The sequence below is a fragment of the Mchenga conophoros genome, linkage group LG3, assembly GCF_057382185.1.
Source record: "Mchenga conophoros isolate Kocher_MC1m ecotype Shallow Benthic linkage group LG3, M_conophoros_male_GT1.1, whole genome shotgun sequence".
Taxonomy (NCBI): domain Eukaryota; kingdom Metazoa; phylum Chordata; class Actinopteri; order Cichliformes; family Cichlidae; genus Mchenga; species Mchenga conophoros.
In genome coordinates this window covers 37,001,051-37,026,773 of record NC_140528.1, presented here as the reverse complement: position 1 = coordinate 37,026,773, position 25,723 = coordinate 37,001,051, and the positions used below count along the sequence as shown (strand labels likewise).

The following is a 25,723-nucleotide window of genomic DNA, read 5'->3' as shown; positions in this document are numbered from 1 at the left end:
GGTTCAATTGATAACGCAAAAGGAGAGGGGATAAGGGACATCCTTGTCTCGTACCACGGAGAAGTGGGAAATAAGAAGAGAATAACAAATTTGTTCTAACACGTGCCATAGGTGAGGAGTCAAGTAACTGAATCCATGAAATGAAATTAGGGCCAAATCCAAATTTATTTAGAGTATAAAACAGATAATCCCACTCCACCCGTTCGAATGCTTTCTCAGCATTGTGTAATAAGGCAATTTAAGGGGCTGTAGTTGACTGTGATTCACTTTCACAGACTCATCACCAGCTTCACCCCTCCCCTCCCCCTCCAGCTGTAGGCTTTAACATTGAGCTTCCCCACACATGTTTACAGACGAGTTAGAGAGCAAGAGAAGAAGAGACGGATTCATAAATGTCTTTGTTTCTGCTCTAACCAAACAATGCTGCTCTACAACTCTAGACTACCAGCCACAAAGACAACAGCTGGAGAAACATCTGTCTACCTCTGACATCCACCAGCTCATCCATACAACAAACACACATCAACAACCAGGAAGCAGCTTCACCTCTGATCACACACACACTCAACTCTACTCACTCACCTGTAACAATCAGGTTGAGGCTGCTGATGGACTTCCATGAGCGAGTTTCTTCCATGAAGAAACGACACTCGTATGCTCCAGCGTCATGAACTGTCACATCCTTCAGAATCAAAGACACGTCTCCATCCTTCATCTGTCTGTCCTGCAGATCCACCCGGTTCTTAAAAGATGGATGCTGGTGTGTTGAATCAGGGAGACCATCCTGGTACAAAAGCACATAATCATCTCCCAGGTCAAATCTCTCCCACTTTATTACTCTAATGTTGTTGTTTGGAGCTCGACATGTCAGAGTGACGTCCTGTCCAGACTCAGCTGTGATGGTTTTCTGCTCTGAAAGAGGAAACAACACTTTGACATTTGAGTTTTTAGTCATGTTGGATTTAATGAACCTCTGAACATCCAGCAGGTCACCAGTGACCCACTGAGGGGGAATTTTAGCCTCATGCTAAACATGCAAAGTGTCAGAAACTACAAGATGTTAGCTTCCACAGAACAACAACATGTGCTGATAATAAGTGAACATAATGTGTGAGAGAAAGCAGCCTCTCATTATAAGACACTGTGAGTCTCTGCATGCTGCCTTTATGGAGCTACAGCTGTTTGTATACACTGAACAAGAAGCTTTGTAGCTGCATCCTGACTCCTGACACTACAACACATCACACTGACACACACATTACACTTCTTTGTCTCTGTCACAGCTGGATTACAGATGTTAAGTGTCCACCCAGCCTGGTGTCTCCTTCACACACAGACAAACTGAATCCAGATGAAAATAATCCTCCTGTACTTCTTGTTATCTCAGAGAGAACCTCAGTTTAGTTCAATCTCACCTGCAGAGACGAAGACAAGGACAAACAGCAAAGTGCAGCAGAGCAGCGCAGTGCCAGCAGCCATCTCTGTGTCAGTATTTGTGCTGATCCGACTCTTAGTTTGTAATAAAGCTGAAAGTCTGCTTTGAAGAACAGATCTGACTTTCAGCAGCTCACTCTTACCCTGTAGTTTGTGGTTCATTTAAGAACCTTGGAAACCTTGGCTGTTTAGTTGAATCAACAGGTATTATCAGGCTGACGTCAGCATGATGTCATAAACACACGATAAAACATCAGAGTTTTAGTACAGCCTCTTGTTCTCTCCTGTAGTCTGAGTGTAGCCATTATAACAGTGAGACGGCACTGCCACCATGAGGTCAAACTGGAGCATTGCAGGTAATAATTCTCATCCTGAACACTGTTGGAACATCAGACCTCCTCACGCTTTGAACTCATTGTGATTCTAAATATTTCTAGTTTCACTTTGACCCCAACCCTAACCCTGAAATGGGCTGTACAGCTTTTATACTTTGACAATGACAAAATATTATTATCTTCTCCCAAATCCAACGTGGCAGTCTGCTGCGAATCCTCCCCGTCCACATCCGACCTCCCCTGGTATCTGCTCCTCCTGGAATCAGAAACACATGGACACAAAAACACATCCTGCCTTGATTATCTAATGTTATCCTTCAGCTTATTCTAAGGCCCAGTTCAGGACGTCATGTTTGGACTTCCTGACCCAGAGACTTATAGAAAACAATTATCAGTGTATGTGTAAAAATCCTCTGCACTCTGCGTGTACCTGCAATATTTCAGATCCAGACAATATCGCTGAATGAATCTGTTAACTCTGAAAACACAGAGTCAACTCATTTATGAGCACATTTGCATTATGTATATATTCATTTAATAAAACAGCTTTATTTAATTTTTTTTAGAAACAATTTATAATTTTGCCTTTCACACCTATTTTCCGTGTGAACAAAAGAACGTTCAGCTGTTATCAGGTTCCTCTCCTGTCTCGGTTGTGGAGTGTATGTAGACGACCCACGAACAGACATAGGCAGAGAGATGGAACTTGAAACCAAAAGCGAGCCTTTATTTGGCTGGTGACAGGAGAACTAAGAAACCTATGAACAACTATGACATACTGTGATAATATGAGGGCACTATGACACACACTATGACTCTGTGACTATGAGGACATGGGGGTGGGAACACAGACGAAGCAACAATGAACAAAGGGAGACAGAAGACTTACATACACATATGAGGTGATGGGGAAGTGGAGGCACCTGGGAAAAAAGCTGACACAAATGGACATAATGACATCACATGGGGAAGAGTAAAACTAAACACATTGGCTGTGTCCAAATCAATGACTGTAGAAAACATGGACGACGCGACAGCGCCTCCTCCCATTGTGCAAAAATGAAGCCAAACAACCTGCCTGCTGCACAGCTGGCTTATGGCACTAAGAGGCACATACCTCCCTCTAGTGGTCACATTAAGTTCAAACATGGAAAAAGTGTTGGCTACCCATAACATAGTCCTGGGATCACTTCCGGGCCATTCACCCCCCCCCCCTCACACATTGACCCATGTGACCTCAGTAACTCAGTTGACAGCAGGGTGGGTCATCCACTCTCAGGACCTCCGCCAGCATCACAACCTCACTGGGAGTTAAACACCCGAGACTCTCCATCAGCTTTCAGAACTGAAGAGGTGAAGCGCAGTTTGCTTGTTAACGTGTTGACGCCGTCCAGCCCCACGCACGGGGCGATCCGCTGTAGCTCGTTAACGGAGATTTGCCGTGTTGTGGCGTTAACGTCATTTCAACGAGATTAACGCTGACAGCACTAGTGAGAACACAACGAATATGACTGCACATTGACGCCGACATCATCCTAGTGCAAAGACAAGTGGAAGCAGACAAAAACAACAAGCACGCATGCTACAAACTTTACCCGAGTCATTTAGACAGCCGTTAGCACATGATACTCCTTATGGGGACCTGATATGTTTAATATGCTGCTGAGAATATAGCCCAGAAGAAGCGTATAGTATAGCTTTTATTTTGGAAAGAGCCATTTCTCTGTAATAAACTCTCTTTTCCAAAGATGAGTGATTTCTTGATCAGATAGATTTATTTTATCCCTTTGTTGTTTCAGCAACATTAAATCTAAAAACTGCACGTTTGAGTTAAAATATATATTTATAATTTTAATAAATGACAAATTAAAAAGGCATGAACATTTTTTTGTATCGAAAAAATATCGAACCGTGACACCAAAGTATCGAACCGAACCGTGAATTTTGTGTATCATTGCACCCCTAATATATATATATATTAGGGGTGCAACGATATTCGTATCGATATTGAACCGTTCGATACAGTGCTTTCGGTTCGGTACGCATATGTATCGAACAATACAACATTTGTAATTTATTTTATCAACTTTCCTTCTGACGATGCTGTGTGTGTTGAGCGCTCAGTGAATCTGTGTTCGACTACTCCGCCTAGGCTGCACTGTCGAGCGCAGATCCACTGAGCGCTCAACACAGACAGCATCGTCAGAAGGAAGAGCGCAGGGCAAGCTAGCGAGACAGAAGTTAAGCTCTACTTGCAACAGGCAAATTGAACCTCATTCAGATCTGGCGTTTGGAATTATTTTGGTTTTAATGTGACGTATGACCCTGAAGGTAAGCGAGTCATGGACTAAAGTAAAACAGTATGTTGGATGTGCCATGCAATGCTCAATTACATGGGTGGGAACTAGTGTGTTAGCGCAGTTAGCTCGTTAACGTGTTGGCCGTCTAGCCCCATGCACGGGGCGATCGGCGGTAGCTCGTTAACGGAGATTTGCCGTGTTGTGGCGTTAAGGTCATTTCAACGAGATTAACCTGAAAGCACTAGTGGGAACACAACGAATATGACTGCACATTTACGCCGACATCATCCTAGTGCAAAGACAAGTGGAAGCAGACAAAAAAAAGCAAGCATGCTACTAACTTTAGCCGAGTCATTTAGACAGCTGTTAGCACATGATTCTCCTTATGCTGCTGAGAATATAGCCCAGAAGAAGCGGATAGTATAGCTTTTATTTTGGAAAGAGCCATTTCTCTGTAATAAACTCTCTTTTCCAAAGATGAGTGATTCCTCAATCAGATACAGGGCTTGCAATATCGCTAGCCCGACATCCCGGAGCTAGTGATTTTTTCAGTCGGGCTACCAAAATCTATCTCTTCCCTGCCCGTCGGGCTATTGTAGGAAAAATATATGTCAATGCTTTTGCATTCTTTCAGAAATGTAGCTGGGTAATTATGTCATTGGCATCGGTGAGCCACTGTCAATATGTGACATATTGAAGTCGCGTTTGAATTTGCGCTTGTTTTTTTGCTTTCACTTTGCAATCGTGCGAACTGTGTATAGAGAGCGACAGCACTGATCTGTGAGTGATGATAATTTGTGCACCAATTCCTCTGACATCGTCTTATTAATCGTTAGCTTACTATGCAAACATGACAAGTGAAATCTCCCGCAGCAAGCTTAAACATGTGAGAGGTTGATCGCGCAGAGAATCGCTGAGCTTATGTGAGTGCGTGTGTAAAAGCAGCAGGATTTATATTTCAGTTCTGCTGAGCCAAATAAGACAGGTCAGGGTGAAGAAGTGACAGCCAAAGAAAAGCTTACCACAAAACGGAAAAGTTATGACAAATCAGACTAAAAATATATATTTATAATTTTAATAAATGACAAATTTAATAAATGACAAATTAAAAATGCATGAACATTTTTTTGTATCGAAAAAATATCGAACCGTGACACCAAAGTATCGAACCGAACCGAACCGTGAATTTTGTGTATCGTTGCACCCCTAAAAAATTATATATATATATATATATATATATATATATATATATATATATATATATATATATATATATATATATAATTTTTTTGGGGTGGTTTTGGTTGCATTTTTCAGGATTTATGTTCTAAAACATCTGCAGCTCCATGACACTGAAACAAACCAATTACCATGCAGTACAGCAATTTTACATTTTTTCACATTTAATAATCACTTTTTAGTTTAGAGTCCAGTGCGTATGATTAAAAAAAACTGCTGTTGTTTCAACTGGTCAGTTTCAGTCTTCTGACTCTCCACCTTTGCTTCATGCTCTAATGCAAGTGCAAAATGAACTGTGCAAGATCTTCTTCCTTCCGCCATCAATTTCTCTGGAAATTACAGCAATATTGTCATGTCACAAATTACCATTAAGCATAGTCTCACTACCCGACCCAACACTTTACCTTGGATCTTCTTTTCAGACGTAGTATGTGTGTCTGTGCAAACCTGAGCTTTTTATACCATGACAGAAAGAGGGGTGAATGAGTACTTACTTACTTAAGTACTTACTTAAGTACGGAGGCATAAAGGGGATGATATGATAGTTCTATAAATCTTCTAACATGGTGGAATCAACATGTTGTTTAGTTTATGTTCAAGGGCAGTGTGAGTACCAGTCAAATGTAGTGTGGACGGGGTTGTTGGAGTGCAGTCTGCTCGTGGTCTGATCTGTGGAAAAAGAACAAAGAAAACTGCAATGATCTCCATTCAGTCACTGAAAACATAACAGCATCTGTGTCATCTGCAAACGTCAATGATTTTTCTACCTGCAGACAGAAAAATAAATCACTGAGCCGACACAAAGTATAAATAAATGTAACTCTAGAAACATGGATGAAAACAAGAGAGGACAAAGCAGAAAGAAGAACAGAACACTGAATGTTGTTTAAGGTCAGACTCTGAGGTGAGGTTAAGGTTCTTCTCACCATTTTGGACTAAGTTTAAAGAAGTGACTATTTTACTGTGGACAGGCTCAATTCTCTAACAATATACTACACTCTGCTTTTTAACATGACCACAGAAAGAAAAGGCAAATAAAGGAAACATGTTATAAAGCACACAATCTGATCTATTAACTAAAAAGAGAGAAATTATGTTCATGATAATTGGACTCAAATGCAGGACACATTGGTTTACAGTATTTTTTTTATCAAGTTTAGCCAGAATGTGTAATGGGGAGGGCAAGGAGGTCTCTGAGTTTACAGAGGAGAGGACAGTCCAACAGGCACATGGGTGAAGATCCAAGCAGAGGGGAAGAAGCAAAGGTAAGACCAGAGGTAAGCATGAGGAGCATCAGCAGCAGGTAAATACAAAAAAACAGAGATTCAGAGGCCCGAGCAACTGCACCACTGAAACATTCAGTGAGGAAGTGATTGTCAGTGAATCACACCTGCAGTAATGTCACTGCGGCACATGTGTAAAGCTTAACTCATTTTAAATACTTTATATTGTGTTCAGTTTACAGTAATGCATCATTTTCTGTGAAAGAACCACGGATCTCTAAACAGCTTTCAATTAGCTCAGAAAAAAGGCGGATTTAAAAAGGAAAAATGCCACAGCTCAATTTACCCGTGGCATATTAAAGTGTTTGTGCTACTTTATGTAATTTTTATGTCATTCTTAGTAGGCAAGTTTTAATTATGCCAAATATTACTCTTTTTTTGCGCTTTGGTTATTATTATTTTTTGTAAAGATACAAATATTTGGGGGACCCATGAGACTCCACTCAAAAGCATCTTATTTTTCCTGCCCAGTTTAAAATCATTTGCTTGTCCTAGTGCCAAGTTTATATCCCATTATTTACATTTTTTGGTACTTCTCCCAATATAAAACGCACCTTTGGTTTCATAGACTGATCATCTCTGCAGTTTTATTCCAAGACTGCAGCACCCCTGTTAGCTTGTTGTTTAGTTTGTATTGGCTGTTGTTTGTGATATTTAATCAGTAGGAGTAATAAACTTTGTCTCTTCCTGATGTGTGTCTTTTATCCTGTCGCCATCTGCCCTCGTCTCTTTTCCGTCACCCCCAACCAGTCACAGCAGATGGCTGCCAAAACACCTATTGGATCAGTGCCTGTATAACCTACGATGGTGTAACAGCAGGCACGTGCAGGGGGGGGGGGGGGGGGGCTTGAGCACCCGCCCCTTTCCTGATGGGTGCCCAGAGTGCCCTTTTGTTGAGGCAACTTTTAAAATTTTTTTGCGGAGTCTTGTCTGTGCCCCTCAACAATAATATTTAACTATTAATCACAGTTTTGCTAAATAAAAGGATCTGGCTTGCATCAGTCACATGATCACATTTAACCAATGATCGCCCTTGACGGCAGAACGCGCTGGTTACGAGCCGGGAACGAGCTCACAAAGAGCACGCGCATTTTTAGCGGTCCGGAGCTGTAGGAGAAACACAAGTTAACTCAGAGACACAGACTGATGCGACACAACCAGTAAGTAGGTGTACAGCGTACACTGTAGTGTGTAGCACCCAGGAGTATTAGCTTATTACGTACACGTTGGTAAGTTGTCTTGTTGCAACTGACGAACTGAAACAAATGAGCGTGCTGTGTGTGCAACAGGGCGACAAACATTACCTGTCCTTTTATTAACTGCACAAGTAGTGCTGGTCATAGCTGCTGGCTACCTGTGTAAGGCTGTCATGGGTCTGTAGCTCTGTCACCGTTTTAGGGAACATATTTAGTTTTAAAGCAAGTTACATAGCTTTTCCTGCCTTTCTGGAGGGATTATATTCCACTAAAAAACGATCTAATATGCATGTCCACATAATTATGCATTATTATAATTATGATATATTAAAAAACACAAGCTGTATGTAACGTTGGACCCAAGAAATATAAGCTGGAGCGAATTTGACGACAGCCGAACTTTTATTTAATACTGTGCGTTTGTACAGGGACACAGACACTCCCGCTCTCTCTCTGCTGTCATGTCCGCCCTCCTCCTCCGACTGTCACTGCCAACATATAAAGAGACACAATCACTGTCAGATCCCAGCACACCTGTTCACCCCGCCCCTGCACCGCCCCGGGAGCTCACTGCGTCACCCCTCCTCTGCAGCTGGCCAGAGACCACACCCACGCCACACTGTATTTTAAAGAACATACATTAAGAAGCAGATTATATTAGATTTATATTTTAAATAAGACAAAATTTGGATTTTACAGCAGTAAAATTATTGTATCTCTACAGTTTAAACATGTAATAAGCTTTGCCCTGCACAGAGTGGATAGTGAAACAAATGGAATCATCATAAATACATTATTTCATATTTATTACTTCCCCCTCCTCTTTGCTTTATTATTGTAGCTCTAGTAATAAATAATAATGTAAGGATTCTGGATCAGCACCGAGATGCCCAAAGTATATACAGTATTCTGAAGGTCTAAAATGTCACTGTGTGTGTGTGCATGTGTTTGTTTTATGTATATGGATTATTTTTAATTATTACTCATGATATGACATTGTCCAGACAGAATTTTATTGGAATTCCACGTGAAAGACCAACACAAAGTGGTGCACACGTGAGAAGTGGAACGAAAATCATACATGATTCCAAACATTTTTTACAAATAAATAACTGCAAAGTGGGGTGTGCATAATTATTCAGCCCCCTGAGTCAATACTTTGTAGAACCACCTTTTGCTGCAATTACCGCTGCCAGTCTTTTAGGGTCTGTCTCTACCAGCTTTGCACATCTACAGACTGAAATCTTTGCCCATTCTTCTTTGCAAAACAGCTCCAGCTCAGTCAGATTAGATGGACAGCGTTTGTGATCAGCAGTTTTCAGATCTTGCCACAGATTCTCAATTGGATTTAGATCTGGACTTTGACTGGGCCATTCTAACACATGGATATGTTTTGTTTTAAACCACTCCATTGTTGCCCTGGCTTTATGTTTAGGGTCGTTGTCCTGCTGGAAGGTGAACCTCCGCCCCAGTTTCAACTCTTTTGCAGACTCCAAGAGGTTTTCTTCCAAGATTGCCCTGTATTTGGCTCCATCCATCTTCCCATCAACTCTGACCAGCTTCCCTGTCCCTGCTGAAGAGAAGCACCCCCAGAGCATGATGCTGCCACCACCATATCTGACAGTGGGGATGGTGTGTTCAGAGTGAGGTGCAGTGTTAGTTTTCCGCCACACATAGTGTTTTGTATTTTGGCCAAAAAGTTACATTTTGGTCTCATCTGACCAGAGCACCTTCTTCCACATGTTTGCTGTGTCCCCCACATGTTTGCTGTGTCCCCCACATGTTTTCTGTGTCCCCCACATGTTTGCTGTGTCCCCTACATGTTTGCTGTGTCCCCCACATGTTTGCTGTGTCCCCCACACGGCTTGTAGCAAACTGCAAACGGGACTTCTTATGGTTTGCTGTTAACAAGGGCTTTCTTCTTGCCACTCTTCCATAAAGGCCAACTTTGTGCAGTGCACGACTGATAGTTGTCCTATGGACAGATTCCCCCACCTGAGCTGTAGATCTCTGCAGCTCGTCCAGAGTCACCATGGGCCTCTTGGCTGCATTTCTGATCAGCGCTCTCCTTGTTCGGCCTGTGAGTTTAGGTGGACGGCCTTGTCTTGGTAGGTTTACAGTTGTGCCGTACTCCTTCCATTTCTGAATGATGGCTTGAACAGTGCTCCGTGGGATGTTCAAGGCTTGGGAAATCTTTTTGTAGCTTACGCCTGCTTTAAATTTCTCAATAACTTTATCCCTGACCTGTCTGGTGTGTTCTTTGGACTTCATGGTGTTGTTGCTCCCAATATTCTCTTAGACAACCTCTGAGGCCGTCACAGAGCAGCTGTATTTGTACTGACATTAGATTATACACAGGTGCACTCTATTTAGTCATTAGCACTCATCAGGCAACGTCTATGGGCAACTGACTGCACTCAGACCAAAGGGGGCTGAATAATTACGCACACCCCACTTTGCAGTTATTTGTAAAAAATGTTTGGAATCATGTATGATTTTCGTTCCACTTCTCACGTGGTCACCACTTTGTGTTGGTCTTTCACGTGGAATTCCAATAAAATTGATCCATGTTTGTGGCTGTAATGTGACAAAATGTGGAAAAATTCAAGGGGGCCGAATACTTTTGCTGTATTTAGCAACCAAGACTCTTCAGCATGCTCTTGTATTGCTTATAAGATTGTTCACTGCATCTGGAGGAGTGCTTGGAGTGGAAGGGTCAGAGATTAATTCATTCTCTGAAAAGCATTGAACACTAGCTTTCTCACCTAAGTGGTCAGAGAAGAAAGAAACAAAAAAGGACAGCTGTGGTTTTATTGAACTGGAGTGGGAAGGGTGGTCAACCAAGTGTCATGTTACACATGAAGAGTAGAAGTTCATCTTCAAGTTATACCATGTCAGTGACCTTCATGGTTCCTACATTCACATTGGATTTTCTAAAACAACATGTGCTGATTAATTTTATGAACGGCTGATAATCATTGACATTCACTTGTTTATCTCTTTGTAGTCTTGTACCTTGTAAAAGTTGTAAAGATTACGTTATACATTTTGTCGTTTAGAGTATTTTTGCTCTGAGTTATTAGAGGAATTCCATAATCAAAGGCAATTACTTCCTCAGTGCCAAAAACTTCCAGATATGTTCTTTCACAGCTGCTTAAACATCTGTATCTGAGCACACATTTTGATATTTGTCCTCTAAGCTCTGGTCAGTTGGTGGAAACACACATGCTCATGTTTTACTATCAGTTGACAATCATTGATACTCACTTGTTCTTCTCCTTGTACTGCATCTGAAAGTCATAAAGATTACATTAGTCACTGATTCACTAGAATAAGGTTGAATCTAATGCTACAGTGACCTCCCCTCTGTACTGTGTAATATAAAAGTCAGTCAGGTTTGCAGATGACACACAGATACTGTTGAGTTTTCACTGACAGAATGGAGATCACGCTGAAGTTCTCGCTGTTGCTTCTGGTCTGCTCTGTTTCCACAAATCAGACAGAGGCAGATAATGAAATTCTTGACCAGCAGATTTCAAACCAACAACCCTGTCCACAGGAAGTCCATGCTGTGCTCAGAGAGCTGACTGCCTCAGTGGCTGAACAGAAAGTGGAAATCAGGACCTTAAAACAAGAGAATAAAGGTAGAGTATGATGTCAGGTAGTGAGAAAAATGACAGCATGAGGAAACCTTCATATGAGCCCCTGTTACAGAGATATCAATGTCACTTCATGAATCTATCACTAACGTTTCTCATTAATTTTTTTATTTTTATTATTTATTCATTATTTATTCAATAATCTAACCTACTAAAAATGAAAAGATTCAAATGATGCAGATAAATAAAATTCATATTGACTTATTTATGTTCTTTTCTGTCAGACCATGTCGCAAAACTGAAAGACCTGGAAATGCAGAACGTTGAACTTCAGAGACAGAGGTCTGAAATTGACAAACTTAAACAGCAACAAATAATAAATAAATAAATAAACTTTATTTATAAAGCACACTAAAAAAACAAGGGTATACCAAGGTGCTTGACAAAAATAAAATAGGAAAAGGGAGATGGGAGGGAAAAGAGAAAGGACCTGGCACGTATCAATTATAAAAACCATCATAAGATATAAAAGTAGTTCACAAGCATAAAAAATGTACCAGCGCACACAAGTGTTAACTGGGTGGAAAGGCAAGATTAAAGAAATAAGTCTTAAGCCGTGATTTAAACAGTGGCATAGAGTCAGACGCCCGGATAGCGACAGGAAGGTTGTTCCATAAGACCGGGGCAGCTACAGCAAACGCGCGGTCACTGCGAGACTTCAGCCGAGAACGAGGTTGCTCCAGAAGAATTTGGGTAGCAGAGCTAAGTGCTCTGACAGGAGTGTGTAACCTGAGAAGCTCATTGAGGTAGCTCGGCGCAAAGTTATTAATGGTTTTGTAGGTGAAAAGTAATATTTTAAATTGAATACGGTATTTAATTGGAAGCCAGTGCAAGCCAGCAAGAACAGGAGTGATGGAAGAAAACTTCCTGCTACCTGTCAAAAGGCGTGCCGCCGCATTCTGGACAGTCTGCAATCTAACGAGAAGGGTGGAGGAAAGGCCAATGTAAAGAGAGTTGCAGTTCATATCCAGAATCGGATTCTTTTGGTTATTACCCAAAGCTCGTGACCATAGGTGAAGGTGGGGACAAACTGATAGGAAAGAGCTCCTGCCAGCCACACAGCCACCTGCGACAATCACAGACATTTATCTACCGGCTTGACTGGCGGCTGCAAAACATTGCAAGATAATCTTGGTCAGGTATTCTTCCGGTCCACAACTTTACCACGAGTGTTGTTATATCAATTTAATTGTCCCACAAGGGGAAACTTGGGTGTAACAGCAGCAAGAAAACACATATACAAACAAACAGTACACAAGACACAGAACAGAAACATACACAATTCTTACATATTTACATGAAGGACAATGGTTACCAAAAACTGAGTACCATACTGTTGTTAAATTAAATAAAATTAAATACAGATAAGAGGCAACCCTGGTTGTAGTGTGAATCGGTTGATAAAACAGTGCACGATACAGCGCTGATGTAAACATCTGTGTTTGTTGGGAGCAGTTCAGATTGTACAGTCTGACAGCTGCAGGGAGGAAGGACCTGCGGAAACGCTCCTTCATGCATCGAGGATGCAGCAGTCTGTCACTGAAGCAGCTCTGCAGTTCAGCAACATCTACATGCATGGGGCGGGAGATAAACTGCTGCTCCAACATACCACACTGTGAAAAATGACAGATGCCACCACAGAGTCATAGAAGGTCTTTAAAAGCGCTCCCTGGACTCCAAATGACCTCAGCCGCCTCAGCAGGTAGAGTCTGCTCTGACCCTTCCTGTAAAGAGCATCATCCCTGTACTTATACTTTTGTGTTGCTCTCTCATCACATCTTCATTATTCTCATCACTGCTTAAAACAACACACATCTTTTTTTAACTGTCCTTTCTCCAAAACAGAAAGTGGCATTACAGTTGTTTCAGGCTGAGAGACACAAAACGCTCTTCGTATTATCATTCATATATCATCCACACAACTATTTTATTTCTTTTTGTCCACTGGGCAGGTGACCTGCAGAATCATGTCTGCCCCAGCTGGATACCTTTTCACACACACCGTGACGTCAGACACACTCACAGTCACTTCATTCGTCAGACTTCTTTTAAGTTTGCAGCAGGCAACGCGACTGAGTATTGTGTCAAGATAAGTAGGAAGACCACGCTATAATGGACAGTTGAAGGAAAAGGTCAAATTTACAGGGAATCTTTTTGTTTTGTTTTTGGACAGAAAGATGAGAGTTTGATGTGTACATGGCTGTGAACAAAAATATAAATGTGGTGGATCATAAATTTGATTAGTTTTGAAGTTGTACATCTCTGTTCCTTACATTTCATGTCATGCCCTTATTAATGTTTTATTTGTTGCTTTGACTGTTTTCGAATAGAATATGCAGTGGGAATATAGAGGGAGATAAGTAGTGAAAGTTTTGCCTGGGTTGATTGTGCGTCGATCCATTGTTAATGCCTCAGGGCTCCAGTAGGTGGGTTCGCGCGCTTCCTCCTTCACTCAATACAGACGAGTGAGAGTGAGAGCTGCGTGTCTGTGCCGCTCTTTCACCTCTCCTCACTATTTCCCCTGTTTAAGGGCACAACATAAACACTGAGGCTTCAAAATGCAGCATCTACAACACTGTCACTCTGCCTCCACCATGGAGACCATCTCCATGGTGATGAGTACAACTGGCAGCTGAAACTGTTGTGAACTTCTCCATGAGTCATATTTCCTGTTTCAGAGCTGCTGATTGGCTCTTTGGGCCCTTTACCTTCAGGAGGTCATGGACGAAGCACTGAAGTCGTTTATCACGTGAAAAATATTTTTAGTTTATAATAATTTGATAAATAATAAAATATTAATAAAAACTGGAGGTTTTTTTAGAACTTAGATTTTAAGCTATTTATGCCTTTTTTGCTGCTCTTTTTTAAACTTATTCCCTTTAAACTGTATTTATTCTTTTTAAAATATATTGGTTATTGCACTGTAGAGGCTGCTGAGGAACAGTATTTCGTTTCAGGCTGTGTAACACGAAATGACAATAACCAATAAAGTCTTGAGAGCTGCCATCATTGTTCCAGCAGGAGGCAGTAAAACACCAAACTGCACCTGTTGTGCTGAAAAGGTGTGAGCATGTGCAGCAACCCAGTAAGTTACCTGAATATCTCTATCACACACACACACACACACACACACACACACACACACACACACACACACACACACACACACACACAGTACTGATACTAATGACTCGCTCTCACATCTATTTGGGTTTAATGTCAGGGTATATTTGTGGATGAAAGTTTTGGTAGGACACATGATGTGGACAGTCTGGTAATCCCAGAATATTTTAATGTAAGAAAACTCCAGACAGCTCTGGAGAAAGTTTCAGAGTAAAAGCCCTGGAGTGTTTTACATGTTATTCTGTTGGATTCAATCTGACGGAGCTGATTCATAAACACTTCACTGCCAGGTATCAGGTGACCTGCAGAGACTGATCCTACAAACACTCAGAAACAGAGTAAACCAAACTGCACCACAGTGATCAGACGAAACCTTCCTGACATGAACACAGCTCCTCAGTAAAAACTGTGAACCAGCAGAGAGACTACACCCAGCACCATACACCACCTCTCTGACACAGTACCCCCTCGGGCAGGTGGTGTCCCCATAAACAGTGTGAGAAGCTCTGATTATTTACTATGTTCAAACAAACTGAGTGTCCACAAACGTCTGAGCTCACAGTGAGAGCTGCTGGCACAGTTTGGAGGTGTTCTGCCCCCTGCTGGACACACAGAGCTACAACATGAGGATCAGAGGAGGCTGGTGCTGCTTCACCTTTAGACACAAGAAGGAGGTCAAAAACTGTAGAAACAGAGATTGTTTTTAAACCTGTAAAGGGGGAAATCCTGACGAACCAATCCACAGCCAGAAAAGAAGACTAACTCTGTGCTGCTCCAATCAGGAATCAGCTCTGTTACTGTGTGAGTGTGTAAAGTCACAGAGTAGCTGGTTTCAAATGTATCTATAAAGTTTATTCACATTTTATTTAGGCATCAAAAAACAGTCCAAGTTTATTTCTTTGGACTTTGTTCACTTAATGGATGTTTCCCTGCATTTCTATTTTCACACAGTTTATTTCTTACAGCAGGAAAACTGAACAGAATGTATGTAAGAGGTCAGAGTGAGGATGACGTCACTTAATACAGGAAATACATGTTTGTCTGATTTGATGATGAAGGACTTCTTCAGCTCTGTAAACAGCTACACTTGAGAGGACAGAGGTGATGTCATGGATCAATAACAATGTGTTTATCAGCTTTCATCATCGCAGTGCAGACATGACGTCAGATCTATCAGAGTGAAGGCCGTCTCTCTGATGACGTCACAGAGCAGAGTCCTTCTGTCCAATAAAGGATCTCAGATCAGCTGCTGCCATCTTGTGGCCACAGTTGGTTACTGTCTCTGAAAGTTGTCTCATGTTTCCTGTTGTCCTGCTAACAAAGGCTGGAGCTCATCATGCTGAGAGGGCAGCAGCATTTTGTGGCTCTTCACACATGTTCATTATATTCTGATGATCCTGGATGAAGACAAACTACAGATAAGTGTGTTCAGCCCAACTAGTTTATCTCATTACAGCAGTTTGATGTTTCCCTTTGAATCCCCCTGAAGATCCTGACAGTGAAGCACGTACATAATACTCCAGCCTTTCAACTCTGAGCTTATTTAGTTCTATTAATACACTGAAATCTCATTTGTGTCATGAAGAAAGTCTTTAATCAAACAGAATTCAAAGATCAGAAACATTTCATATATGGAGTTAAACATGAATCATTGTTTCAACAACATATTTATTGTTGTCATAAACAGACAAGAAGACAACAACAAACTGCTCCTCCCATTCAACACATGTCAGTCCATATCCCAGCAAACTAAATCATCTCCATTTACACATCAAATAGAAACATGAATCACTTGTAATGATTAGAAACTTGATAGAATTTCAAATCTAGTTTGGGGAGTCATTCAGTGAGAAACAGTGAAATGATTTTCCATGTGAAAAGGTGGACAGCAGAAACAGAAAGAAAGAGTGAAACTAAAAGAGAAACAAAGAGCTTTGGAACAACGAGGCAGCAGGAGGACAGCTGCAGTTTAACAGCTTCAACTCACTGACAGGAAACAACATTAGAAACATCATCATCCTCAACTCATCTGCTGCACTGACACTGACACCTTCAACGGACACACCTTCACTTTACCATCAGTGTAAATGAATGGAAACATCCTGTGAGTGAAAGTGTGTGTGAAGGTGTGTATGTGTGTGTTAGTATCAGGATCAGAGAACGACAGCTTTCCTCTGTTCCAGTCCAGATTCACTCTGATCCTCTGGAGCTTCTTCTGTACTGAGAGAATAGTGAGAGGAGCTGATGGTGAGCGTGCTGAGTATTCACCTTTATATAACAATATAGTCCATAATCCAGACAGTATGCTTCCCTTCCTCTGCACAGACTCTGCTAACACACCCAGTCCCCACCATGTACTGTCTCCTACATCAACATCCCAGCTGTGAGTCCCTGAGTTAAAGCCCTCAGAGCCCAGGACAGAGAAGAACAAATCAAACCTCTCTGGATTATCAGGAAGCTGCTGCTTCTCTCCTCCTCGTCTCACACTGGTCAGATCTTCAGACAGGATGAGTTCTGGATGAGCAGTGTTTGGGTCCAGAATGAGAGGAGTGTAGGAGACCATGTCCTTCATGTTGTTCCAGATGTTGAAGGTCAGGTTGCCCAGGTGTTTGGCCTGGTCTATCAGAGCTCCTGAGGGCAGCTGTGGATCATCCAGCAGGGGGCAGCGCTGGACTCTTTCCACTGCAGCCTTGTAGTTGTGCAGGAATGAGACGTCTTCAGCTCTCAGCTCCTCCTCTGTGGCTCTGACTGTGTCTGAAAGAGCTGCTATCTCTCTGCTCAGAGCCTCCATCTTCTCCTTCATCATCCCACTCTTCTGCTCCTCTTCCTCCCTCAGTGCAGCCAGCCTGGCCTCCTCTTCCTCTGCTAGAAACTGGTGAAGCTTCTTAAACTGCTCCTTAATCTGCCTCTCTGTGTGTCGGGCCTGGACCTTAATGTGTTCTGCTGTTTGATCAAACTTCACTTGAACTTCTTCACAAACCTTTAACTTCTTCTTTAAGGGCTCCAGAGTTTCCTGAAGTTCCTTCTTGTGTTGTTGTGCAGCTTCATCGATGGGTCTGAATCTGTGATTGGTGTGTTTTTCTGAGGCACAGCAGACGAGACACACTGGCTGCTGATGGTCCAGACAGAAGAGTTTGAGTTTCTCAGAGTGCAGACTGCAGAGAGCCTCTGAAGCTCTCTGATCTCTCTCCTGTAAGAACGACTCACACAGGTTCTTTAAAGCTCGGTTTAAAGGTGGATCATCCTTTGAAGATCTTCTCTTACAAACTGGACACTCATGTGTTATTCTCTCTCTCCACCATCTCTTCAGACAGTCTTTACAGAAGCTGTGGCTACATGACAGAATAACAGGATCTCTGAAGACCTCCTGACAGACCGGACAGCAGAGATCCTCCTCTGATCTGGAAGCCATTGAGTCTGTGAGTGAAGCTGAAAACAGCAGACAGGAAGTACAGTCAGTCCTGGCTCCCCTCCCTCCTCTACCACCTTCACTGAAACTTCCTTTGAGTCGTGTTTTTGCTCAAACTCACATTCAGTGTGTGGAGCGTCAGCAGCTTGAAGCAGCAGTGTTGGAGTTTTCCACTTTTCTCTCCTGTAGCTGGACTCACTCAGAGGAAGCTGCTAGTTTGGTCTGAGCTCAGTCTGATCGTCTGTGCGTCTCTCTTTACTGAGGATGAAGAACTTCCTGTTTCCTGTTTCGTCACATTTGAGTGACGTGAGGGGAGGAGAAAATGTTGCTGTTTGACTTCTAACTAAGGTGTGTTTCAATCCTGCCTGCAGCTCAAAAGCTGTAAAACAGGTTTTGTGTCTTTTCACCTCCACAGGTCACAACATGAAACCTGTTGTGAAGTTTATAAAATAAAGTGTCACTCGGTGGTGCAGCTGTTTGTCAGCTTCTATTTTAGACTTTGTTCTGGTTCTTGTTCTGGTTCCCAGCAGTGGGAGTATAATGCAGTCACACACACACAGGTGGTGTTAAGTAGTGATGGGACGTTCTGTATCGAGGCTTCGGAGCGTGTGTCGAGTAATGGAGGGGGCGTTTCCGCGAAGCGCGTATCGAGGCTTGCTTCATTTATGGGAGGAGCTGAAAATGATGACGTCCGAAGCCTCGCTGCCCGGCTGTACCACGTGACTGGTTCATGAAGTGGTTCGAACTTTGCCGCGAGATATGACAGCGATATAAACCCCTCAGACTTCATTCAAAAATGTGGGTGTTTGATGGAGAGTTGCGGTTAGTGAGAGTTTGGAGACCGTATGGAGGTTTATGAGAGTGAGGAAAGTCAGGAGAGAATGGAGCCAGCTAAGAAGAGGAGGATGTCCTCCCCTGTTTGGGAACATTTTGATCTTATTCCTCCCAACAAGGTATGTAAATTTCTACAGAAGATGTATTTTCATGATACTGATGGTGCAATACAATTTATGTTGAGCTGTCTTGACTTTTGTACAAGGTGAAGTGTTTGCTATGTGCCAGGGAGCTGGGATATAACAACAACACCTCATCCATGCTTAGGCACTACAGAGCTTTGCATGAGAATAAGGGGGACACCGATCGTGGAACAAGACCAGGTGAGCCATCAAATGCAATGATAATATAGGATGCAGTAATGTTACTAAATGATATAACAATATTATACAACTGTTATAAGTTACGTGTGTGATATTTATATTTGTGCTTTATCTTTATTGTCTTTCCTCAGGAGAACAATCTCAAATAGATGAAGACCTGGTCAGCATGGTGATTGAGGACTCCCAGCCATTTAGCATTGTGGAGGACAAAGGATTCAAAAGATTTGTTAAATCATTAAATCCTAGCTATGTTCTCCCCACTAAAAAGGTCATAAAAGCAGTGAAAATTTAGTTTTTACAGAATAAAATGTGAACAGGCAGGACCATACCTCAACGTTACAAAAGCACAACCACTGTCCACACCCCAACCACACCTCACCTCACAGTAAATGATCATTTCCATTTCAAGCATTTCCAAATGATCATTTCCCATACTGCCACTATAAATATACACAGTATACTGCCATCACTACAATATACATGTTTTACACACTCCTTTTGTTGTTGACATTTACAGGCTGTGTGCAAAATGCCACACTCTTCAAATTCATGCCAGCTATTATTTTTACGTCCAGTAGGTGTCCTGCTAGAGCAAATGAAGCTTCATGAAGCTTCGCGTTGGGGTGAACCAATTGGATGAAAAGCTTCAGTGCTTCATGGGGCTTCATCTGCCCATCACTAGTGTTAAGGTGGATTCACTTAGTTACAGACAGTGGTGTTATTTCCTGTAACTAAGGGTGTGTTTCACTCCAAAGTTCAGACATTAACCTGCCAGAAGTTGTAAAAGTTACTGATAAAGAGCTTTTATCTCAGAAAGCAGAAAGAAAAGAAATAAGTGTAAAGAGTGCAGCAAAATGTTTTAGTGTGAGCTGGTTCATCTGATCTGGTTGTGTAAAAGTCACTGCATGACACTGAGTTTTACTTCTGTCACGATTAGTGGAGAAGACTCAGGCGCAGACCACAAGTTTCTTCAAATCAAAAGTGAATTTATTTACAGTGTTCTCCACGGTGACACACACACACACACACACACACACACACACTCACAGGGTTCCAGGGTCCGGGAGTGAAAGGGGCAGGAGTCCAGGGAGGGGAGATTTCCATACAGCCCTCGCAACCACACACAGCTCCTCTTCTTTCCTCCATCACTCTTGCTCACGCTCAGTCACCGTGCACAGGGAAAACAGGTCCAGGGGAAATCTATACACAGACAGAGAAACAGTTAGTCTCCTGGTTCAGACGTACTCACGAACAAACTTTGCAGAGTGCAGGACGACTGACGCTGATGGCTCAACGATCCAGCGACGAGTAGAGCAGACTCGCCATCTTAAGTAGGACTCCAATTCTCATAATCAGCGGCAGGTGTGCTGATCATCTCCAGGTGCGTGGGCCAGGAGCAGGAGCCCATACTGAGCTCCGCCCCAGCAGGAGAAAGAGAGAGTGGGAGAGGACGAGAGAGAAAGGGAGAGCAGAGGCGAGAGAGGAGAATAAACAAAACAAAGCGCCTGACTGCTGTCAGCTGGCGAGGTGCGGGGACCATGACAACTTCTGTGTTACTGACACTCATCATCAAAGAGCAGAAAGAAAAGAAATAAGTGTAAAGAGTGCAGCAAAATGCATGTTTTAGTGTGAGTTGGTTCATCTGATCTGGTTGTGTAAAAGTCACTGCATGACACTGAGTGTTACTTTTGTGTTACTGACACTCATCTCTGACTCAGAGAAACGATTTCTCCCCTGTGATCTTCACACAGTGGTGAGTTACATGTGTGTGGAATTTTTCACGTTTTATAGAATTAAATTTCCTCTTACTTTCTTTTTTGTTAACCTGAGTCACTGATCATTTGCAGTATTACAGAGTCTGGCAGTCTTTGCATGATGTCCACGTCACTGTAAGTTTCTAGCTGACTCTCAGGTGTGACAGGTGTGCCAGCAGGAAAGAGTAATAATAACCTGCATCCTGAGGTTTGTCATGCAGGATTAAAGGAGCCAGGCTTTGTTCACACAGCTAGGATTGTATTTTACACTGACCCTGGGTCAGTATAAGTATCATACAGTTTAAACGAAGCACTGAAACTTGCACATATTTATTATAGATGCACTAAAGAAAAACGGGATATTTACCGTCAGTCTGTGGCTGCGATTAAACACTTTACTGGAAACTTTATTAACCAGTAACTTCATCAGTCATGACAGAAGCTAATATTTCTGAGCTAACATCGTCTAAACCAGTGGTTCCCAAACTTTTTTTGCTGGGCCCCCCTTTGTTTTACAAGAAAAATTTCCACCCCCCCTTTGTGCGCATGAACACATCCTCCAACCACACACACCCATATTTTGCTCCATTGCATGTGGCTATTTTCACGCCACGCTGTGCGCCACATTATTGTTGAGATGAATAGCAGAATGGCAGATAGAGACAAAATACTGTTAATCTTACCATCTTCAGGTTTTACACGCTTACATACACACACAGTTACTGTCCCTCCATTTAGAAAGGCAGAGGCGTCACGATGTGATTATTTTACTGTAGTTATTTTTTTTGATGTGTAATAATATTCAATATTACTATCAATGCATTTTCCAAAAAATGCCTCTCTGTGCAAAATGGGTTTAAAAACATAAACAACTGTAGGATCCTGTTTGTCCGTGATTTAAACAGCCCAGCGCTGCTCCTGATGAAGGGAAAACCAATTTTGCAGGGAGACCTACCTCGGCACTTGTGCAGGTGATTTTTCTCTTACTTTCTTTTTTCTGTTATTTACTAAAGAATCTGTCAAAGAAATAATGAATTCTCCACACGTGTTTGAAGGTTGCTGATACGTTCATCTAGCACAGACCTATTGCTGGAACGCCAAGACAATTCTACTACAATGGCAAAGACAAGACGCAAGTCACCAGAGCTCTTTGTGTTGCTCGTGCATGAGGGAGAGAACTGTGACGAGCATCGTTCTCTCTGTTAAGGAATATATTCTAAAATACTTCTTCAGCAAAGACTCAGAGAAGAGAAACACACAGAATTTCTTGCAAGCAAGGGCAGTCTCCGGACTGAGAGACTCGCGCCTGAGAAACTGCCCCGGTCTTTATTTTATACTTCATTGGGTGGGTGGGTGTGTGTGTGTGTGTGTGTGTGTGTGTGTGTGTGGGGGGGGGGGGGGGGGGGGTCAGAGTGTGGCCCCATAAGATCTTCCCTAAACCTGCTGGTCTCAAAGTCCAGCAGTTCATCAAACCAAAAGGCACTTAGACTAAAACAGACATAGCTACGTTAATCCTGCCATAAAACAATAAGACAAGGTACGACCTCTCTCATGCTCCTAGGATGTGGGGTGAACACCCTAGAATGTTACATGCAGCATTCTACCATATGCAAACTTATATCACTAAAAGATTATACTGACTACTAAATACAATTTTCCATTGACACCCTCCAAGTAAGCAAATGAATGTTAACAGTCAAACATAGAAATTAACATTTGCAAAATCATTCCAGCTTTGTGGTGCATCTCCTCCAGGTGTGTAAATCACACATGCAGAGTGGTTTGAGTTCCTCAGAGCTTCATAAATGTCTCTTCCAGTTGTTTCTATCACTGTCCATATGACCAGAGTCCAAATGTATGCAGACATGGGTATAACAAACACACCAGTTAGTTTTGCTGTTTGTCAATGTGGCTTTCAGTTGTCTTCAAGGCTGCAGGCCTTTGTCAGCACTCCTGTTTTATGGCCTCTATCAACCCTCATCACCTCATTTCATGCATTCTTCCTGTGGGGGGATACTTATGACTCCTCTATTGTCCTTTCGTCTCTGCAGAAAACCTTTTTTGGAAAGGGTATTGGATTCAATGATTTTACTGCTGTTGTAACCCCACCTGTTGAGTCACTTCAGCAGTCTTGTTCATGATGCAAATGACAACAACAATGACACAAAGGAAGACCCTCTTCAGAGTGTCAAAGCATGCATAGCACAGTGACACAGCATTAGGTGATGTTCATAGGAAATTGCTGTCAGTCATTCCCCGTCACCACCATAGCTTCTGCTTTCTGTTCACAGAATCATGATGCCATCCTTGAACTTCCTCTCTGCACTGTCGATTGGAGCTTGGAACGCTCCCCTCATCCTTCAGATCTCCATCTGTTGTCCACAATCTCCTCGTGATTACCTCTGGAAAGCCCCGTGGCACAGCTCTCCATCCAGTGCAGCTTTATGGTCATTGCTGTGGTTCCAGAATCTTCTCATGATGACCAGTAGGTCCCCAAACAGCATGACCTTTGACCTCAACCCCTGCCTGGGCTGTCAGCTATGGTCCCTACTTCTCGCTGGGTCTCTGAAGATTTCTCAGGAGATTCCACCCTTGGGATCATTTCTTCCAGCAATGCTCTGCTGCACCTGCATCTCCTCACTAGAGGAAAAACTTCTATTTGGAAAACATGTCAACCATCATCAAACCAAAATTTCCTTTTAGTTCAGTGAACTTCACTTATCAAAAAATATAATTATTTATTATTTATTAATTATATTATTCGTTTATCACATTTTCACTTTCACTTATTGGCCATCAAAGTGTTTATTATCTTTACCCAAATAATTGGAGCAGAACTTAAAATCTATAAGCTGTAAAAACTTTATATTTGAAGACTGAAAGAGACCCAGGAAGTGGTCACAGGACGAGGGTGACAGACTGTCTGAAGCAGTTAGAACAAGACAAGGCTGTTGGACCAGGTGTGCTTGCTTTTGAAACTGTGTCTTAATTCCACCTGTTTCACATACAAGGGTCAGTTCTACAGGCAGGAACGTGGGTGTGCCGTGGGCTCCCCAGTTTCACCCATTGTGGGCAACTTGTATATGGAAGACGTGGGAAAGAGGGCTTTGCTATCCTACCCTGAAACACCACCAAGTCATTGGTTCAGGTATGTGGATGACACCTGGGTGAACACACAAACCTCCATCTCTGGTTTCTTTGACTGGAGGTTGTTGAGGATTTGATGATTTCACAACACTGTATGTGATGTCACTGGTGATGTCATCTTCTCCATCTGCTGAAATGAGTTAAAGTAAACACTTTTATGATTTAAGAATCTAAATGGACCAAATTATGATGACAGAATGGAAACAAAATACCACGATGAATAAGAATGAATATGTACAAACTTTCAAGTTTCCTGTGAACACATCGTCTCACCAGCAGAACCAGTAACACCAGTAGAATCACAACATAGACTACATATAAGTAAATCTTATAAGGCTTACATGATTTACTCATGAAAGTGGCCACTTTCTCATTACTGTCATATATTGTTTTAGTAAGTAATTCAAAGAACTGTTTAGACGGAGCCAAAGTTCAGTAGAGATAGTTGTGATTGGGAAAGCTCAGAGATATTAAAAGAAGCACTGAGGCTCCATCCCCACCAGAGATGTGACACGCCTCGTCCCTTCGCTAGAATCTGTAGCGAGGGATTGGTTCACCAGAGACCTCGCTCCTGGCTGCTGCCCAGCACACATTGCACCCTGAAGATTCTTGTTTGTTTGCAAAGAAAATTAATATCACTCTCTCTGTCCAAATGCTGTACGTCCACGATTTTAGCTACTTTGTTAGGCTACTTTACTTTTCTAAGGCTTAAGTAAATTCAGGAGTGATCCCCAACAATGTCAGAGTAAGAATCTGCTTAGATACGATATTACTACGATTTTCAGGGCCGAGTACAATAACCTCAGTTTTATCTGAATTAAGAAGCAGAAAGTTAGCGGCCATCCAGGTCTTTATATCTTTAAGACATGTGTGTTATCTAGCTAACATGTAGTGAGTCGTTTAATCTTTAAATGACATTTGTAGAATTTGCCCACTTCCTCTCACCCACCAGTGAAAGGAGAGGAAAGGGAGAGAATCCTGTGCATACACAGAAATGAAGAGCTGGCAGAATTCAATTCAATTCAATTTTATTTATATAGCGCCAAATCATAACAAAAGTTGCCTCAAGGCGCTTCATAGATACAGAGAAAAACCCAACAATCATATGACCCCCTATGAGCAAGCACTTTGGCGACAGTGGGAAGGAAAAACTCCCTTTTAACAGGAAGAAACCTCCGGCAGAACCAGGCTCAGGGCAGAAAGTGGACCCTCGAACAAATGCTCATCCTCTGAAAAGGTCTGCAAATGTTTTCACTGTCAGTAGCAGTAGTTTCCACTGAACCAAATAATCCTAAAAATGTTTTTAAACCTTAAACCTATGAAGGCTGCAGGCCACAACGTGCTGGTCAAGCAACAAAGTTGTTCTTCATATTACTAAAATGTTGGAGCTTGTGCCTCTTCAGATGTTTGCTCTTCTTACTTGCAAATAGCCGAGGGGAAATGCCCGAAACCTCAGTCCTGATTCCACAGCTTTATTACATCAGCCTGGTAGAAAATAATTTTTCACTATCAAATCAGGCCACCAGGGGGCGGAGCGGTCCCAGAAGTTCAGTCGTGAGTAATATCTAACCTCTCCTCTTCCTCACAGCTCTGATTTCTCTGAGGGAGATGTTGTGACTGTAATCTGTGAGGAGGACCAAAGCTTTTCTGATTGGACTGTGAGGAGAAACACAAGCAAACTGCAGAG

The 25,723-nt window shown here is 42.2% G+C and overlaps 2 protein-coding genes across 2 annotated transcripts in view; both read right to left on the bottom strand.

Annotated features, from left to right (window-relative positions):
• Positions 1 to 25,723, bottom strand: part of LOC146578470 (cell adhesion molecule CEACAM5-like) — a 146,376-nt gene that overhangs the window by 889 nt on the left and 119,764 nt on the right. Inside the window, exons 9-10 of the mRNA XM_085267815.1 lie at positions 12,455 to 12,490; positions 583 to 930 (exon numbers count right to left, since the gene is read on the bottom strand). Of these exons, the coding sequence (XP_085123941.1) occupies positions 583 to 930; positions 12,455 to 12,490 (384 nt within the window). The remainder of the gene's footprint in view (positions 1 to 582; positions 931 to 12,454; positions 12,491 to 25,723) is intronic.
• On the bottom strand, positions 16,460 to 17,993 carry LOC146578476 (nuclear factor 7, brain-like). The gene has a single exon (XM_085268773.1). It carries the CDS (start codon positions 17,979 to 17,981, stop codon positions 16,590 to 16,592), a length of 1,392 nt encoding a protein of 463 aa, XP_085124899.1. The 5' UTR covers positions 17,982 to 17,993; the 3' UTR covers positions 16,460 to 16,589.

What these genes read in the sequence shown, in the direction of transcription:
- LOC146578476 (XM_085268773.1), bottom strand. Translation starts at nt 17,981, where the DNA reads ATGGCTTCCAGATCAGAGGAGGATCTCTGCTGTCCGGTCTGTCAGGAG.